The sequence below is a fragment of the Sander vitreus genome, chromosome 12 (assembly GCF_031162955.1).
Source record: "Sander vitreus isolate 19-12246 chromosome 12, sanVit1, whole genome shotgun sequence".
NCBI classification, from domain to species: domain Eukaryota; kingdom Metazoa; phylum Chordata; class Actinopteri; order Perciformes; family Percidae; genus Sander; species Sander vitreus.
In genome coordinates, this window is record NC_135866.1 from 1579480 (window position 1) to 1598455 (window position 18976).

Consider the following 18976-nt stretch of genomic DNA (forward strand, 5'->3'; position numbering starts at 1 on the left):
CTACATTAACACTGCCATCAGTCTGTGACCGGCCCCCAGCCAGGCCCTCGTCAAAAAAATAAAAGACACTTGCCACCGGGCTAAACAACTTTTCTGGGGGAAACCCTGCCTGTGTTTCAGTAACTGCTCGGCTGGAATCCTATTGTAACACCTCCCTCGCTCTCCATCGGAAGGAATGGGAAACGCACTCCTAACATCCACAGCCTCTGCTTTCCAGCTCTGTTCACACGCTTTCATTACCTGCCTAACCCAACCCCCCCAGCTGCATGCTGCCTATATAATGTTACCTGCTGAATCCAATTTCAGAAATCCAGTGATGCATATGTGTTTGATTTGATACTGTAAATGCATACAGTACTAAATACATGTATGGTATCAACTTCAGTATACAACTCAAATGTGATCCATAAACAATCATGCAGAACCGCCCACACATGAGCATATGCAGGTATGTCATGGTGATGCATTTCTGTCTCATGGGACTTCACATGCAGTAATCTAAACGGTCGGTTCACCCAAATTATTAAAAAGAAAGACATGAAACAAAAACAAAATGTTTCCACTCACCTCTTATCTTGCTAGTATCTAGCCATGCAGATAGTTTTGTTGGTTGAGGCTTTGAAGTGTCTATCTCTAAGATTGTCATCGCCATGTTAATCACCACAATACAAGGGAGCTTCACTTCATTAGCAATATCTCTTTCACCAAACACTGTCCCTGTAAATTGAATAATGCAAAAATATGCTGTAAAAGTTTCTAGCAAAGGGACTATTTCTTTGGTAGAAATAGATTCAATAGTCACCTGCATTGGAGTGGAGGCAGAAATCAACTTTATCAACAGGCAATCAAAGCAAAACTCACTATGATTAAGTGAGAAATGATATACTTTGGGTGAACATCCCGGTCAGGTTATGGTGTCCCAGCCAACCCTGCTGTTGAGTAACAGGTGGGGATAAGGCATCAACAGTTGCTCTCTGTATTTAACAGTATTTTTTTTATAAGGGAGAGGATTACATCTTGTCTGCTTCTGAAATTATAAAGATGCCAAGACAAGACCCACATTGAAGGTTATTGGTAGCTGGGAAAAAATGGGCCTGGAATTTCACAACCAAATTCTCTGGGGGGGGTGGGGGGGGCAATATAAATTCTGGGGCCCCGGCATTTTCCAGAACGTCCCGGCAGCTGTCGGGGTGCGAGGGAAGAGCCATACCAAAGTCTGCTTTATTGAAACAGGTGGGGCTAACAAGGCTCCGCTGTTTCAGGGTGCTGACAGCCAACATAAGTTTCCCTTCACACCTTCTGTAGCTCACACCGAAAGGGGGTTTAGAAGAGGATTTTCTGCAGATAGAAGTCTCCTTCATCTAGAGCCAAATGAGGGGATTATGGGATGGAGCTGTTGGGGAGGGTTCAGTCTCTTTAGAGCCGCTCACACTGGCAATAAGTATTAATTATCATGTCAGAATGTTCAGGTGGGCAAAGATGGATTTTATATATATTTTGTGTGTCTGTCTGTGTGTGTGTGTGTTCTTTTTTAACTACATTTGTGGGGTCCAAAAACCGGGAGTCCAGTATACTTGTGGGGTCCGACCAGCTTTGTGCGGCCAAAATGCTGGACCCCCCAAGTTTAAAGGTCTGTTTGAGGGTTAAGACTTGGTTTTAGGATTAGGGTTAGAATGAGGTTATGGTTAGGATGAGGTTAAGGGTTAAGGTTAGGCATTTAATGGTGATGGTTAGGGTAAGGGGCTAGGGAATGCATTATGTCAATGACGGGTCCCCACAATTATAGTGAAACGCACTGTGTGTGTGTGTGTGTGTGTGTGTGTGTGTGTGAGAGAAACATCAGGTAGACGTAGTACTTTACTAGGCAAGTTTGTGCAGACAAGAACCTATACGGTATATAGTGTGTGTGTGTGTGTGTGTGTGTGTGTGTATATATATATATATATATATATGTATATATGTATAGTATATATATATATATATATATATATATATATATATATATATATATATATATAGTGATATATATATATATATATATATATATATATATATATATATATATATATATTTCAGGGCTGAAGTCAGTTGTATAATCGACTCTCTCTCCATCCTTTTTTTTCAAATCTCTTCCTCCCGCTCTTTCTGTCCCAGAGCCCAGAACATGTTCCGTCAGGCCATGCGCTCTCCTGTCATCATGTTCCACGTGGTGCCCTCATCGATGAAGGCCAACTACGAACAGCTGTCCCATGCTGAGAGGAACCCGGCGTACGCCTCGGGCCGTTTCAGCCCCGACTCCCTGGCTGGCAGCACCGTCTCCGGCATCGACCACACCCCGCAGAGGGTGTCCCGACACGGCTCCCAAACTCACCCACACTCCCATCTGCACCCTCAATCCCATGCTCACCCAGAGCAGACCGACGGCTACCCCCCTCTGGCTCACCCTATGGTCTCTGCAGCCAAGCCGCCGACAGGCCACATGCCCTCGCCTCAGAGGGGGCTCAACGCCACGCCAACAGGAGGATTTACCAAAAAAGTTGGGAGGAGGCTCAACATCCAGCTAAAGAAAGGTGAGGTGATGAAAGGTGGGACAGAGGACTACTTTAGACTTAAGACTTTAGACTTTGTTATCCCCAAGGGGAAGTTCTTAGTCACAAACACAGCACGTTATGGACACTCGGATTCGGGGGAGAAGTAGCAACATTGTTGTATTTTTCATTTGGTTTGGTTTGCTTTCACACTGCACTTTATGAAACGCACCAAACACTGTAAACACGTCACGCGACGGGGACAGACACTGGTTTTTTGGACAGAATATCTGAAACTGGCCGACACTTCCTGCTCTCAGAAATAATGGAGCAACACCACATTTATAACGTCTGCTTTAGTGTTTCTAATTTTTTAGAAGAAGGCGAACAATGAGCAGCTGGCAGACAGTGAGTGAAGGAGAGAGATGACGATGTCACACAGACTGATGATGTCATACAGACGACCAGTGATATGTGGTCAGAACAGCTCATGGATCTGAAAGTTATCATCCCATAAATCATATATACGTCCGTAAATAGTGTGCTGGTTGAAGTTGCAGCTAGTAAATGCTCTGTTTTTGGTTCTCTTCCTGTGTTTGGATCGAATCGGGTTCTCACCTGAAGTGAACTGAACTCTAGTTCACTTGGAAGAGAACCGAGCCCCCCGTTTTTAAGAGGACCAGAGTTTGTTTGTTTGATCCGCTCCAGAGTTGGGATGAGCTTTCACACCAGCCCGAACCCTCCGGACTATCTGACCAAACGCTCCAGGGTTGGTTGTAAACGGACCAAACGAGGCAGGTGTGAAAGCAACCTTAAAGACAAACAAAGACAAATAACACATCATTTAAAAAAAAAGAGAGGCTGCGATGCTCAGTTGAATCCCATTTTATGTGTTTCCACCAAAGAAAATCAATTTTTCGAGTTCCTGCGAGGCACAAGAAGCCCTGAGACACCGTCGTGTTTTTTGTCACAGAGGGCATCATTTAAAATAGTTAAATTTGAGAGAAGCATTGGGGAGTCTCCTGCAACACGCAGCCAATGACTGATGAGGAGTATGAGGACCCGTCTTTTCTTTTTTTTTTTTTAGCATGGAGGTCACTCTGCCAGTCTTGATTAAGTGAACCTTGCGTTAGTTGGAGCCTCTACAGTCCAAGGATGCTGTAAAGCTAGGAACCTCCATTATCATTATTGTTATTGTGTTAAAACATCTCAGGCCCTACATTTTTGTTTTTGAAGTATGATCTGATTCTTTTCAGTCGGTCTGTGAAATTCTCATGCTTTGCATTCCTCTGGCATTCAGAAATGAGAGGGATTCTCTGGATGTTCCTGGCGTTTCCATTCCAACTAAATAAACAAGCAATGTCCCCATTCCTGGCACATCAAGCACAAGTGTAGGACTGTTTTTGTTGAGAAATGGCGCAGACAAAGAAGCATGCAGAATGTGAACAATGCTGTAACAGGCTTAAAAAAACATGCAGAGTTCAGCATACTGATGTGGGCGGCAAATAGCGGTCCAGTAAACTTTATAGAGTCTGGGAGGTGGAAATACAGATCAAAAAGCCATGTTGGGAAAAGAAACTTTGGGGACACCTTCTCTCTGTATAGGCTATGACTGACAGCTGGCCCAGGTGGTGCAAACCTCTGCCAACAGGATACCAGGTGTCGGTGCCAGGTCTCAGGGCCAGAGAGCTTGTTGCTAAGCAGCCGCTGGTCCCTGTGTGCTGTCAAATGCCACAGCAAAGAGTCTGACAGGGCTACACCATATGCCCGTTGAAGTTTTCACCCAAATGTGTTCCCTCTCCTGGGCCGAGAATCAAGCCAGAACATAAAACATCACAACACCCAGCTGCTTCTTATTCCATATTCCATCCCAGCTGATAGCTGTTTCCACTTGTTCCTCTATCATAGTTTATTTTCTCCTCACTCTCACATCTCTGCTCGGTCATAATACCCCGAAAAGCTCTGTGCAGGATATATGCCAGGAGATATTCTGTTAAGTTCTCAGTCAAAGATGTTATCTTTCCTCATCGCACCTTTTGTTTGCCGTTGTTGGAGCAGACATTTGCAGGGATTAACGGTGTCTCCCAAGAGGCTGCTTGGCTCGTCTGTGTTGTTTTGAGTACCGACTTAAAGCCCACAGCTTTGAGCGCAGATTAAACTCCCGCATTGTTTATGTGCTTGAATCAGACACCGGTCTCGTCGCAAATCCCGGGGAATATCAGAATCAATCAAAGGATCCCATTCTGCACAGGAAATTGCTTGGGTATGTCTTAATCAAGCTAATAGGAGTTTTAACGATCCTCCTCCCTGTTTTAATGCCAGGAACACCACAGGCATTTACCGGTGCCTATAATAGCGCACCTCGTCTGCCTGTTGGAAGTTGATTGGCTCATCAACGTAGGGGATTAGGTAGAGGATGTGAAACAAAATAGCTAAGTGTTCTGCCTTTCTTTGCAACAGCTCAGTCAGACAAGCAGCAAGGATTAGGGCCACTTCTCTGATACAGCAAAGATGCTCATTATTGTTCTTATATTAACTTTGTTTTACAATCTCACGCACACACACACACACACACACGCACGCACGCACACATACACACAGACATGTACAGACACACACACTTCTCTGATACAGCTAAAATGCTCATTATTGTTATATTAACTTTGTTTTACAATATCATACACACAGACAGACACACACACACACACACACACACACACACACTTCTCTGATACAGCATAGATGCTTAGTATTGTTTTTACATTAACTTTGTTTTACAATATGATACACACACACACACGCTTCTCTTATACAGCATAGATGCTTATTGTTGTTCTTATATTAACTTTGTTTTACAATATACACGCACACTCACACACACACACACAGACACACACACACACACACCTAACACACAGTTATTTGGAACAGTTTCCTTACAGCGCTCTCCTTGATGAGAGCTGTCAGAGTGCAGGACGTGGCCAGGTGTAATGCTTGTGGAGCAGGAGGGACTTCAGTGCATTGAACATCAGCATGTTGACAGAAGTGGATGTGTTGGAATAAACCACTGACACCTTAGTTACCCCTCCGTAACCCTACATGGTGTAATCTGTTCACACCACAGGTTGTTTCTGGTTTTATTTAAAAACTCAGGCAAACGTATTAAAGGTCTGGCTGAACTTACATACTCACTGGCACCGTGTAATTGCATGTACTTATTACATTGTCCAGTCTCTCTTTTTTTTTTTTTTGTTAAACCAATAAGTTGCCTTGCCTCACAATATATACTACTTTGATTATTCACTATAAATCTACTTGAGCTCTCTGCTGACAGGATGCATGGCTTCTCTTCATTTCCTGTATTTAACTTGCTTAATAACTGGAAATGGTTTGTTTATTGGATTATATACAGGCCTGTGTGTTTCTAATGGTTCATGATGATACAATATTAAGGGGCTGCAGCCAAAACTTACAAATGTACACAAACCAAATCCCATCGGCCCACATAAACTTAGATGAATAAGATCATGTAAAGATGTTGACTACTGTAAGTACCAGGTCACACTAGAAAGTAGAGTGAGAATCATTAGCATTTTCTCTCTAAATAGGTGGCACTGGAAACTTGGTGGAGCAAGGAGGAAAGACATTGACAGAGGGTTGCACAACACAGCTTATAGGATCGCCTTTTCTTGCATTTTGGACTCTCTGTTCTCTCAAAGGTTAGCTCTGTCCAGACTGAACAATCCCTCAACGGTGCACATTCAAGTAGTTCAACTTTAGTGACATGCACACTAACACAACAAGCTAAAATTAGAATTTAAAGAGAGAATTATCTTTATTGAAATATGTAAAGTATGAGCTTTAATACGCTGATATGTTGGGCTTCTCTGTAGTCCTAGAAGTCCCTGAAGGTTCCCCTCTGACATGTATGTAAAGGTAAACATTGCTGTTGTAAATGCAGGTATCAGTGTTTCACCCATGAAATTAGTAGCAAGTGTTTGTCCAGGTATTTTAGTTTTTTTTCCAACATAGTGACACGCTACTGATCAATGACAGCAAAGTGAACGTATGATGTAATCCTGTGGTTCCCAACCGTTTTGGTCTGAGGTACACACACAGCCCTGACAGATGAACTTTTTAGGTATAATAGAAAAATAGAAATATTTAGGTTGGTTTGGTCAGCAATCAAAGTACAACTTGTGAAGCCAAATGTTTCAACCATTTATCCGTTACTTTTAGCTTACTATTTCAGCTGTTTCTCAGTGCTTTTAGCTAACCATTTCAGCTGCTTTTGCATTACTTTTAACTACCTGTTCAAACTTCTGTGCTTGCTTGCTAACTTATTTTCACTCACTTTAACATAACTGCAACATGAAGTGTTCAGGTGTTAACGTTGAAACAATATTTGAATCAAATCACAATTTCCATTTTTTCAAATAAGTTGAGCTAGTCTACTAGGGCTGGGTATCGTTTAAAAAATGATGGTACTGGTACACGTACCGGGACTTTGATACCAGTTTCTAAACAATACTTCTTATACCAATTTTATAAAAATAATTACATTAGACATTGGGTGGGTGGGTGGGTAGGTAGGGAAATAACGGTGTTGCAGCAGCAAAATATCAGACACACAGCACACATACAGAGTAAACATTAAATAATAGGAAAAAAATATACATGAAATAATAATAGAATACTACACGAGCAATATTTAAAATATATACAATTTTCCAGCTCCTACTACATGAGCCGTCTCTATGGTAACGTAGAGTTTTTCCTGCGTGTCTCTACGACGAGTAACGTTAGACAGCCAATCACAGACATTATTAGATCTTGGTAGAAGCATGCTGCGTGCTGATTGGCTCACTGACGCTGATGAGATTTCCTCCTTAGTGTTGAAATTGGGTATTGAATTACGAGGCATTTCTCTATACTTCAGAGGCAATTCTGTCGGTGCCTAAAAACTATCGAATTTGGTACCCGACCCTATAGTATACAATCTTTCCACGTTCCCCCTGGCAACAGCAGAAGTACCCCCTGGGGTACACATACCCCGGGTTGGGAATCACTGGTCTACTTGACATAAGCAGCTGAATATGAACATATCCGCGGTAGGTTGAGCTGCAGGGCTGCAGAGGGAACAGAGGAGCGTCAACATGGGCCTGAAGACAAACGCAGATTCCACCAATAACCTCCTCTCCCCTCCTCCCCTCTCCTCCCACAGGTCCCGAGGGACTCGGCTTCAGTATAACGTCCCGGGACGTTCCCATCGGTGGCTCGGCGCCCATTTACGTCAAGAACATTTTGCCTCGGGGAGCTGCCATCCAAGATGGCCGCCTCAAGGCAGGAGACAGATTGCTGGAGGTGAGAAAGTGAAAGTTGGATATTCTTTGTTAGGAATAACCCCCTTGAGATGTAGCATCTTGTTTTTGAGGGCGGTCCCTAGCGACAGATATACAGCGCGATCACAGTTAGACGCAATGGTTAACAAAACAACAACAACAAACCGAGACAAAAGAAAAAAAGCATCAGGATCAGGCAATCATAATTAAGTTTGAGGCAGAGCCAGAATTCAATAGGGTTGGGCAATACATCAATATTGTATCAATATCGTGATATGAGACTAGATATTGTCTTAGATTTTGGAAATCGTAATATGACACGTGTTGTCTTTCCCTGCACTGTAAAACTTTTCACTGTAAATTGACAGTAATACACAGGCAGCAGCTTCACCAGTAAACTGTTTATTTACAGTAAGCATACTGTTTTTAAAGTTTAAGGTATTTTAAGGTAATTCCCACCCTTTTATTTTCCCACGATGCGTTGGTATTAACAGTAAAGACCTGTAATCTGTAACATTCACAGATAGTGCTGTGATGGACTCATTTAGTCTAATCTGCGGTGATGATTGGTTGTTGGATGGAACACCACGACAATAAATGATGTGTCACAGCATGAAGACCCCACACGTACTAATACTTTAAATCCAATAGATGTGCGTTGTGTAACTAAAAACAAATGGAGTGTCCTGGAATGAAATCAGAGAAGATATTTTCACACTCTATCTTGTGCAGCGAGCTGGAATAGGTTTTGAAGATGCTCTCACATTGGAAACCATCTGGTCTGCATAGCGAGTTACACGGCAACGCTGAGTCTATGGGGTTATTGCACACACGCTTAAATCCTTTCTTTTCTCATTTTAAAGCTATAGTGCGTAGTTTCTGTCTCCCCCATTCACGTCTCCCCCCCCCCCAACAAAACTGTCGGCGTGTCCACATGATACAAGCCTTCCGTGATGACCCACCCCTCCTCCACGCAGTTGCTAGTAGCCAAGGAGGACACGGAGGATTAAAAAAACATGATGGACTCTTCAGAAGAGGTCGTTATCTTCAGTCTAGTTTCTGCGCGGGAAAGTCACCGGACGCATCAATCTCCTGAACATAGTCACACTGAGAAATCCAGAGAGTTGTGTGGAGCTGAGAGTCTTAATTAGCTTTGTAGCAACTCATCTGGCAATGGCTGGAATGTAACAAACGTTTATTAATATCAAAAAGTTACGCAATAAAGCTTTAAACTAATTTCTCTCCAGCGATGGAATGACTTGATGATCACTGTATGGAACTGTAACTTTGTCCTAAACATGAGAGGATTGTGAGCTTTTTTTCTGTTTTAAAACATTATATATAAGCAATTTGAATATTTCACCTCAGGCTAAGAAATTAATCCATGCAGCCCATTATGAAGTGAACCCAGTCACTGCTTTTTTTTTTCATTAAGTTGCCTTATTTCACAGTATATCCTTGTACTTTGATTATTCACTATAAATCTACTTGAGCTCTCTGCTGACAGGATGCACGGTTTCTCTTCATTTCCTGTATTTAACTTAATAATTGGAAATAGTTTGTTTCTAGGGTTATAGATGGGATGAGATACAGGCCTGTGTGTTCCTAATGGTTCATAATGATACAATCTTAAGAGGCTGCGGGCAAAACTTGTTTCCTGTTTGTTTCTTTTCTTTTTTTTGTGGATGTTTTGAGAATCTCTTTATTCTGACAACAACACAAGCCAGAAATACATAATCATCAAAAACTAATTTAAAAATGAAAGAGCATCAGTGTATCGCAGCGAGGAGATATAATGACACGTTGATCTCAGTGTTCTCACCAGAGCTGGAACAATTCCAAATGTTGCTGTACAATAAATTGTCCATAAATATGTGCGATTAACAATATATTTGTCTCTTGAAGTCGAATTTCATAATATTTATTTATTTATTACTTTTTTTAAAACATATTAAAGTTTTGAATGAATCCCAGGGTACATCTTTTGGTTCTATCACTGTCATGTGACCCAGATAATGTAATAACACAAATACACAGCCTATGAGGTAAACCACGCCTCTTTATTCTCATAAAAACATATTTTCTAACTGTATCCCTCCCCTTGTCATCTTTGTTGTTATGAGCGTGTACAGGGTCAAGTGTCAACAACTAACAATTGAAATAATAATATATAGTCTGACAAATAATCACTTATATGATTACAATTTGGCATATCTAAATCAACAATTACCAGTCATACGCCTCAAGACCTTAGCTAATGTTGGCAATTAATTGCAGTTAAACAAAGAAGCCGCGATTATGTAAAAAAATTGACAATTAGACAATGATATCATAATTGTTCCAGGCCTAATTGAGTTGCTGTGTGTTTCCTGACTGTGTTCAGGTGAACGGAGTGGACCTGAACGGGCGCACCCAGGAGGAGGTGGTGTCTCTGCTCCGGGCCACGCCCATGGGCGGTGCCGTGGGGCTGCTGGTTCTACGCCAGGAGGACACTTTCCTCCCCCGAGACGCGGTACGTTGGTCGTTCTCCACCTCCCTCAGAACATCCTTCCAACTCTCCATCCTGTCAGCATTACGCTTCTCACATCATGACATCATGCATGGATAAGTATCGATCAGGGCTGCACAATATATCAACTGCCGCAATAAAACACATCGCAAAAGAAACTTAGAGATTTGTTTGTTAAAAGAAAATATCAGTAGAAAACTGCACTTTAAATTATGACGGTCGTTCTTTTTTTAGTGGTGCCTTTAATATTCAATTCAATGTTAAATTTCTTCAATAAGAAGAAAGAAATCAATGGATATTAAAGTGTACTCGGCAGAACTGATTACACTTTAATATCTGTTTATTTATCGCACGTAATATCGTTATCACGATATTCAACAACATTATTGCATATTTTGCTCATATTGTGCAGCCCTAGTATAGACTGTGGGTGTGTGATCATACATGCGAGAGTGTGTCTTTGTGTGCTTTTTTTTTTTGTTGCTGTCACGAGTGTCGTTAATCCCCACAGTGAGTGTCGCGTTGTCTCCTCATTCTGCAGCTAACGCAACACGCTAGCCGAGCATGCAGATTGATTGTCCCGCTCCGCCGCTGCACTCCTCTCTGTTACTGAGCTGCGTCTAGCCTCAGAGGAAACCTGTAGCGCTCAATCTTTTCTCTGGATCTCCTTTCCCCCTCTTGTTTCCTCTCGCTTTCACTCCATCTCTGACTGTCTTTATCCGTCACCCTCCCCTCCCATTCTCATTCGCCAGTTCTCTTTCTCCCTCTGGCTTTGTTAGCCTACCTTCTCCCCTGTCTGCGTTTCCATCTCGCTCGCTAGTGTTTTGCCTCCCGAGCTGATTTACTAGATTGATGGATGTGGGGATGGACGGACAGACACAGGGCAGGTCGAAGTGAAAAACACACTTAGCTTGAATATCAATCAGGCCAAATCCTCACACATTACATTGTACAAACAGCAGTATAAATCTGTGTGTGTGTTTTTTTTTTTTGATGCTACTGCTGTCACTCAGTCTGGACAGATCCCACTCACAGCTTGCTCAGTAATTCATGCAAACCTCTGCTAATGTAGTTGGTACATTTGTTACAACTGTTTCCTTGCCTCAAGGTTGTGTTTTTACAAGACGCCAGATGTCACACTTAAGAAAGCAGGATTGATTTACGGCACATCTGGACCCAAATCAAAGTTGTTTGTTAAGGAAGTGAGCTTGTAATGGCCGAGACAAAATCAAGGCGGCAGAAGAGTGAGGTTTAAGTGTAGTTTCCCAGTGTTCGCGAGCTTTAACCCTGGTGTTGTCCTTGGGTTTTCAATGTTTTTAATATCAGAAATATGGGTTTATTTCAACCAAATTGCCCAAAAAATATGAATGGATGTACGTGATATGGAAGCCATACAACATTCTTCAGGTAAAATGAATGTTTGCATCCATTGAATATTGGGCGTTTTATTCAATTTTATAGCATTTAAAAAAAAAAAAAAATTAAATGTCTCCTGACCTAAACGGTGATTCACTCAACATCTTCTGATCTGAACTATTTGTCAAAATAATTCATAATTTCAGCTTTTTTTTAAACTCAGAATTAGATATAATGTCATTTACATTAGGTTTATTTGCCATGAATAAAAAAAGCACTGAAAAAATGACAAAAGACAAAAAGGGTCAAAAGCAGCAAAAGAGTTATGGCACCAAACAGCCCCCCCCCCCCCGTGGTCATAGAAATGGTCTCTCTCAGCAGTCACCGTGGCCATTAGAGGCACAAGCAGTCATTTGCTTGCAAGTCGTGTCAATCAAATGGCTTATTGGTGTCAATTATCACAGCAAGGGATGCAGAGGAGGCTATTGGCTGGCTGTCGCCGCAGGCCAAGTTAGATGAGAGGAGCTGCCACGCTGGTCGATACTCATCTGGAGATTAGAGCGGGGCTTTGAGTCCAGCTGACTCTGCGTAGCTGGTAGTTAGACGGCAGGATTTATTTGATCTGTGGTTGTCAGCTGGAGGGGGGGGGGGAGATGAGAGGTGGGAGAAGATGGAGAGGGTGGAAAGGGTGATGTGTCAGGGTCGAGATGGGACTCGAGGGAGGTGAGGTCCAGTACACAAAATGAGCAGTTTCAGTCTTTATTCAAAGCGTTTTCTCATGGATGTTAGAGCTGGGGAAGACTAAACAGTATGTCAGTTAACAATAGCATACATTATATAACAATAAAAACACAATCTACATGGCTAAATTGAGCTTCATCAAAACAGAAGAGAGGCATATAAGTATGAATTCAAAATGGCAGTTACTAAGCTTTATATGTTAAACCTAATGTAGTGTAATGAAGCAATTAAGTCAACAGCTGTTGTATTATTTGTGCAGCTACCACATGCAGCAGGTATAAAAGAAGAGGCCTTACATTTAATTCACTAATGTTTATGACTAGGGTTGGCCATCGTTTTGATTTTAACAATATTTATTCCAATTCCCATTCTTCCGTTCCGATTCCGGACTTATTGATTCTTAATAATAATAAATTGAATTTATTTTTCAAGAACTCAAAGTTGATTCTTGATTCTGATTCTTTGAGGGTTGGAGTTGAAACAGGTCACCTGCTTATTTGACAGATAAGAGGAACATTTTATTGTGATTCCAAGGTGATATACAGTGTTACCGAGCTTTTTCAACGTAAAATAAAGCCACACTTTAGAGCACCGCTTACTGTGCTCCATGGCTGCAACACAGTGCCTGGAAGTACGGTGGTCGCTACGGAAACCAAAACTTGCGCGTGTTAAATTTAGAACCGATGATCGGATTCAAAACCAAATTTTCCAAACGATTCCATTGGAATTGTAATTTTTGAACCGGTTCTCGATGCCCGATCCTATTTATGATCTGTGATTGGTCACTCTGAGCAGCCTGTTGTATCACTCATCTGAAACCTATATAACCTAAAATAACATATAATGATGAAATTGGTTATTGAGCTTATTGAGCACATTAATGGTCGCCTAACAAAAGAATTGCTTTGTAAATAGTTTTTACTAATAGGGCTGCACTGTATGAGGAAAATATGCGATAATGTTATTAACGATATTACATGTGATAAATAAACAGATATTAAAATGTACTGAGTTTCAGTGTTCTGCTAAAACACAACAAACTGCTTGTTGAATTTAAAAGAAATGAAAGGAAATCATTTCTAACATTCTTTTGTTGAACCAATTAAACATTGAATTGAATATAAAAGGCAGGACTAAAAAAGTTAGTTTTCTATCATCTCTCTATAAAATCTGAGTTTCTTTCGCGATATGTCTCAGCCTTTTGCGATATGTGTATTGCGCCAGTGAATATTTACATGACCATTACAAAACGATATATTGTGCAGCCCTAATTACAATGCTCATATGCTATCATATACCAGGGACCTGTGACGCAACATCATTCGTCATCAATTGTTTCATTGATAGAGAAAGAGCACGGTTCATTTCCTGTAGATTGTTTGAAGATTATACTTCTGCACTGTCAGTTTTAAATCAAAGTATATAATCAATTATTTTTACCCAAAATACATGCAGAACATATATTTTTCAACCTTGAGTAGGACAGCGTGCATATAGAGAGACCAAACCGTGCAAATGTTTAAAGATCACTGCTGCTCACCAAATAAAGTATTGTTCAAAGTGTCCATCATGCAATGCATTTGTCAATAAATATTGCACAGATCAGAGTGTTTAAATGCTTGTTTCAAAACTCAAGCAGAAAACAGTCGACAAAGTGCTTCCTTTTGCTGGTAAAGCTTATTGCTGTGAGCTCATCTAGGTCACTTGCATGTGGTGAAAGCAATCTGGATGAACTGAGAGTTTCAGTTTAACAGCTGGACAGTGAGAGGACATTGGTTGGAGACACTCTAGAGAGAAAATCTCCTCTCCTCAGTAGAGATTGTGACATTCTTTTGTCCTTGCAAATGCTACAGTTGTTTCTGACCCACAGTTTATATTTGAAGTCTGAGCACACGCTACCCAGCCATCACTGCACAGCTGTCTGCTGAGATTGATCATTTTCATTTCCTGCATCCTTATTTACTTATCACACCGCTTCCACTCATCCATACGTTTGTCTTTTCACGGCTTCTTGTGTGCTGGACTTAAATTACTGTTTCTGTCAATAAATGTGTTTTCTTGCTTTCTTGACTTTTGGTTCTTCTGTCTCCCCCTCTGTCCTCTAGAATGCTGAGCCCCGGGTGCAAAGCCCCAGAGATGTGGTAAGACTCCACCCCAACACTAGCCTGCAATCAAACCCACTTCCCCAAACCTCTTCCTCCTCTTCCTTTGCACGGATGTTATTAATCTCTGCTCAGAGTAACACAGAATGTTATCACCCAGTTGGGACAAAAACAATATCTTATGCATCCAGGGCCCACTAGTAAACTAGCTGGTCAATCACAGTGCAAGTCACTAGTCATGCATATACATTTTAGTCAGTAACACTAATTTTAATCTCCATCCAGAGTTGCTCTAACAAATCACAATTTCATGGTTCATCAGTATGGATTGTTCAGGCTGCGCTGCAGAATAATTCGCTCCATCACTCCCCTCGGAGCTGTATTTGTCAGTGAAGGTGGAAACACATGGGAGTTTGCTTTAGTTGTCGGCTGTGGATAGGGTTGTCAGTTTGGCCGTCTTGCAGCAGACTCACTCTGATATAGGAGGTGAATAACAAACAGTCTGTTTAGTTTGGGGTTTTACTTTATTGACGGGGAAAAATGCAGTCAGAGCTGGCTGCGGCTCTCTCAGTGCCATGCACAGAAACTTTGACACCCTTGACAGATGACGCCATTTGTAATAGAGGCACTTGACATATATAGCCTCATATATCATACCCATAAATACCCAGGCACCAAATGCAAGAAACATTCATAATCTTGGGATTGTGCCCTGCAGATAGTAGTTTTAGTATGGTAATCTACCTTCTGTGAACAATCAGCTATCAGCAGGAAAACCGTGACTCTTACTGTTATAGTAACAACTCTGCAGTCAGCCCCCCAACCCCACCACCACCACTAGCCACTACACTTTGCACTAACCTCCATCCTGGACTATATATCTGCCCATAGCACACAGTGGTTAAACTACTTTAACCATATTTTATATATATTTGTCTGTTTCTGTATTTATTTTTTATTCTTATTAAGGTTTAATATTTTTTGTTTGTATGTATGCACCCAATCACCAGGGCAAATTCCATGTAGTTCCACTACTGTGGCAATAAACTGCTTTCTGATTCCGATTCTACAGTACAGTCTCTATGGCGTGAGCATTACTCGTCACAACGTCGCCTAAAAGCTTCTCCACCACAGCAGCTGTTAAAAGCTCATCTGTCTTTACTGCTGATATTAAAAGGCTATTCAGATTTCCATAACTCCCCCATTTACATAGCAAACTTGAGTTGTAATTTACCAACCGCAGACTTCACGTCTTCACATCTGGCCCTACCTTCAGCTTACATCTGGCCAAGTGTAAGTAATTGGTTGCATTCTGCGCGGCATGCTAGAAGTGTAATTGGCCGGTTAATTTGATTGGCGGTGGTACCTGCCAGCTGTGTGGATGATCCTCATCATCAAGGAACGTTATGGCAGGGCATTGACGATTACTGTGGCTGCAAGCTGGCACATGTCACACGTGCACACGTTTCAGACATGACAATGTGTATCATTCCATCAGCCTTAACATGAGTAGAGGAAGACCCCCTAGAGTTCTACCGCTGCTGCTTTGTTAGGCTACATTTACATTGCTATGTTTTGGTTTAAAAATTAATATCTTTTGTTACGTTTCTCCCCTCTCATTCCCCCTGCTCTGGCGTTTCCCCCTCTCATTCCCCCTGCTCTGGTGTTTCCCCCTCTCATTCCCCCTGCTCTGGCGTTTCCCCCTCTCATTCCCCCTGCTCTGGCGTTTCCCCCTCTCATTCCCCCTGCTCTGGTGTTCCCCCTCTCATTCCCCCTGCTCTGGCGTTTCACCCTATACACATATTTTGGTTTGGGCGTGTTAGTTTAAACAGAGATTAGTTCTTCTACTGGAGCTAAAACACTTGGCTCAAAACTCCACTTAAAAACCAAAACATAGCAATGTACATGTACCCTTAGTGAGAGTTTGCAACACTGTGTAAATGTCACATTATTAGTTGGTTGCATTGTATGTTGGCATGCCAATCTACACTAGCAGTGAGAGAGAACTTGATTTTTAAGGGACTTGCCCTGAAATCATAGTTTTAAGTTTTTTTTACTTGCACGTATTTGTGCTCAAAGCAATAGTTTCATTTTCTCTCTTTGTGGACGTTTACCTCCCTAAAAATCAATGCAACACCCGGGCTGAGAGCTAGATGAAGGAAACCAACCATGGCCATACTGTCTCCTCTCTCCCCCATTTGGTCTCCTCTCACCTCACTCCATCCCTCCCTTTCTAACTCCAAACCTCCAGATGAGCTTCTCTCCTCTTCCTCACCCTTTCCTGGAACATCAACCACCACATAATGGATCCAGTGCCTTTCAGATGCTATCTGTTGTCAGGCACCTCATTTTAAACATCTCGCTGCCAACAACAACAACAACAACAACAACAACAGCAGCAGCAGCAGCAGCAGCAGCAGCAGAGGCACCGTAATGGTGCACAGCTTTAGATGCAGGGTGTGCATCTAACAGTGCAACAACGGAGGCTTTTAATGGACAAGCATCCGTTTTCAAGTAATAGATACCTTTCGAGTAGATTAAGCAAGAATTGGATGTTGGTTGGGTGGCAGCTAATGATTATTTTCATTATTGATCTCTTGATCTGAGTCTAAATAGTTTCAGGAAATTGTAAAAAAAAAAAAAAAAAAAATGATGCTAAAAGGTAGGTTCCCAGAGCCTAAGGTGATGCCTTCAAATTGTTTTTTTTGTTTTTGTTTGAAACCGTCAAAAATTTAAATAATACAAAGCAGATAAAAAGTTGCACATCTTCACATTTGAGAAACTGGAACCAATTCGCCAATTCTGTTTAATAAATTACTTAAATGTTAATTTAATCCAAATTTATGTTGATTAACCAAATAATAGTTCCAGCACTGTGAAGAGAGATGACGTTTCAGAGTTGGAACCATTCAAGTTCAGTGAATAGTTCATAGTTCATAGTTTTTAATGAACAGAATAGCATTTATGCTTCTTCACACTGCTAGTAGAGTGTATTATCTGTATGCATACATACATACATACATACATAATGTATCCATTCAGACAGCTTGCATAAAGAGAGTTGATGTTAAAGTTGGAGTTAAAAGAAGAAAAGACTTTTTCAGTCAATGTTACACGCTGGGATTAGAGCCTTAATGGAGCTTAAGTATATCTGATGACTTTGTTACCAATATGGCTTCATTCCTTCTATGTTTCATCTCTTTGTACAGTTCAACAAAAATTGCAATTAATAACATAAAAACGGCTAACAGAATATACTATGTAGACAGCTTTTAGACCTGCAGGTTTGCTGGCACTCCAGCCGGGGTTTTTGAGGTGGGCATGGCGTGACTCATCCTGTGAGAGAGAGAGCTCTGTCGAGGGTTACACGGCAGACAAAATGCAACAACTGAAGTGGAAAAAGCACTCACTTCGTGAAATCAGTCCAATGACCTGAAAATCACCCACATTGTCCCAGTAGTCCACTAGAGGCTGTCATTAGTTGTGTGACACTCTGTTGTATTCATCTTTTAAAATTATCAAACTTTTTTCAACTTTACTGTTTGTGTAGAGCAAAGCTAATCTCTACTTGATCCATTATCAATGCTTCGGTGCATTTGTGTTCCTTCCAACCCCTCAGCCATTACTTTTACATCCCTAACCATCCGTGTTAAATACTTTGCCACCTCACTCTATATTTAGTTCCTCATCACATTCCAGCGGTTTCTGTCTAAGTGGCCCTTGTGTCTAACATGTTGACTTTGACTGCTCCTTTTAGCATCCAAGGCAGCCTGTGACAGCCGGGAAACCCCATTGGCTGATTGAGGTAACTGCTGCATGACATCACCAGCTTGGGTCATTATGCTGTATAGGGAAAAGGCATTAAAGGCAAATGAGATACTTTGGTTGGCTTCACAAATAGACTGGGAGTCATTTAACCAATCGGATGCTTTGCCAATGGTCTGTAGAAACAAAACACGTTGTTGTGTTTTTCTCTTGTCTCTTTCTCAGCCACTCTTACCTTATCTTTGCTTTCATTTCTATTGTATCTCTCTTGTTTCTGTCTTTGTTCCCTTCTCTCATTTTCACTCCATTCTTCCCCTCTTCTGCTTTCTTTCTCGCACACACACACACACACACACACACACACACACACACACACACACACACACACACACACACACACACACACACACACACACACACACACACACACACACACACACACACACACACACACACACACACACACACACACACACACACTTAAGACACAAGAGGCAAATCCTCTTCCCTGCTCCTGGCTTCTACAATAGAGCACTGATCAAAGGCATCCATCTTTACATGCCTGCCCTGATAGTTCCATAATGGGCTCATAACGTGAACATTGGGCTCCATTGTTTACGCCATTAGTCACAC

General features: G+C 41.6%; 1 protein-coding gene across 7 annotated transcripts in view; it reads left to right on the top strand.

Moving 5' to 3' along the window:
* Positions 1 to 18976, top strand: part of pard3ab (par-3 family cell polarity regulator alpha, b) — a 315562-nt gene that overhangs the window by 153160 nt on the left and 143426 nt on the right. For 3 of the 7 annotated variants that reach the window (XM_078265135.1, XM_078265139.1, XM_078265136.1), the window contains exons 9-13: positions 2155 to 2570; positions 7753 to 7892; positions 10254 to 10382; positions 14582 to 14617; positions 18336 to 18383. In XM_078265135.1, the coding sequence (XP_078121261.1) occupies positions 2155 to 2570; positions 7753 to 7892; positions 10254 to 10382; positions 14582 to 14617; positions 18336 to 18383 (769 nt within the window). The remainder of the gene's footprint in view (positions 1 to 2154; positions 2571 to 7752; positions 7893 to 10253; positions 10383 to 14581; positions 14618 to 18335; positions 18384 to 18976) is intronic. The other 4 variants (XM_078265140.1, XM_078265141.1, XM_078265137.1 and 1 more) reach the window with 2 other exon arrangements.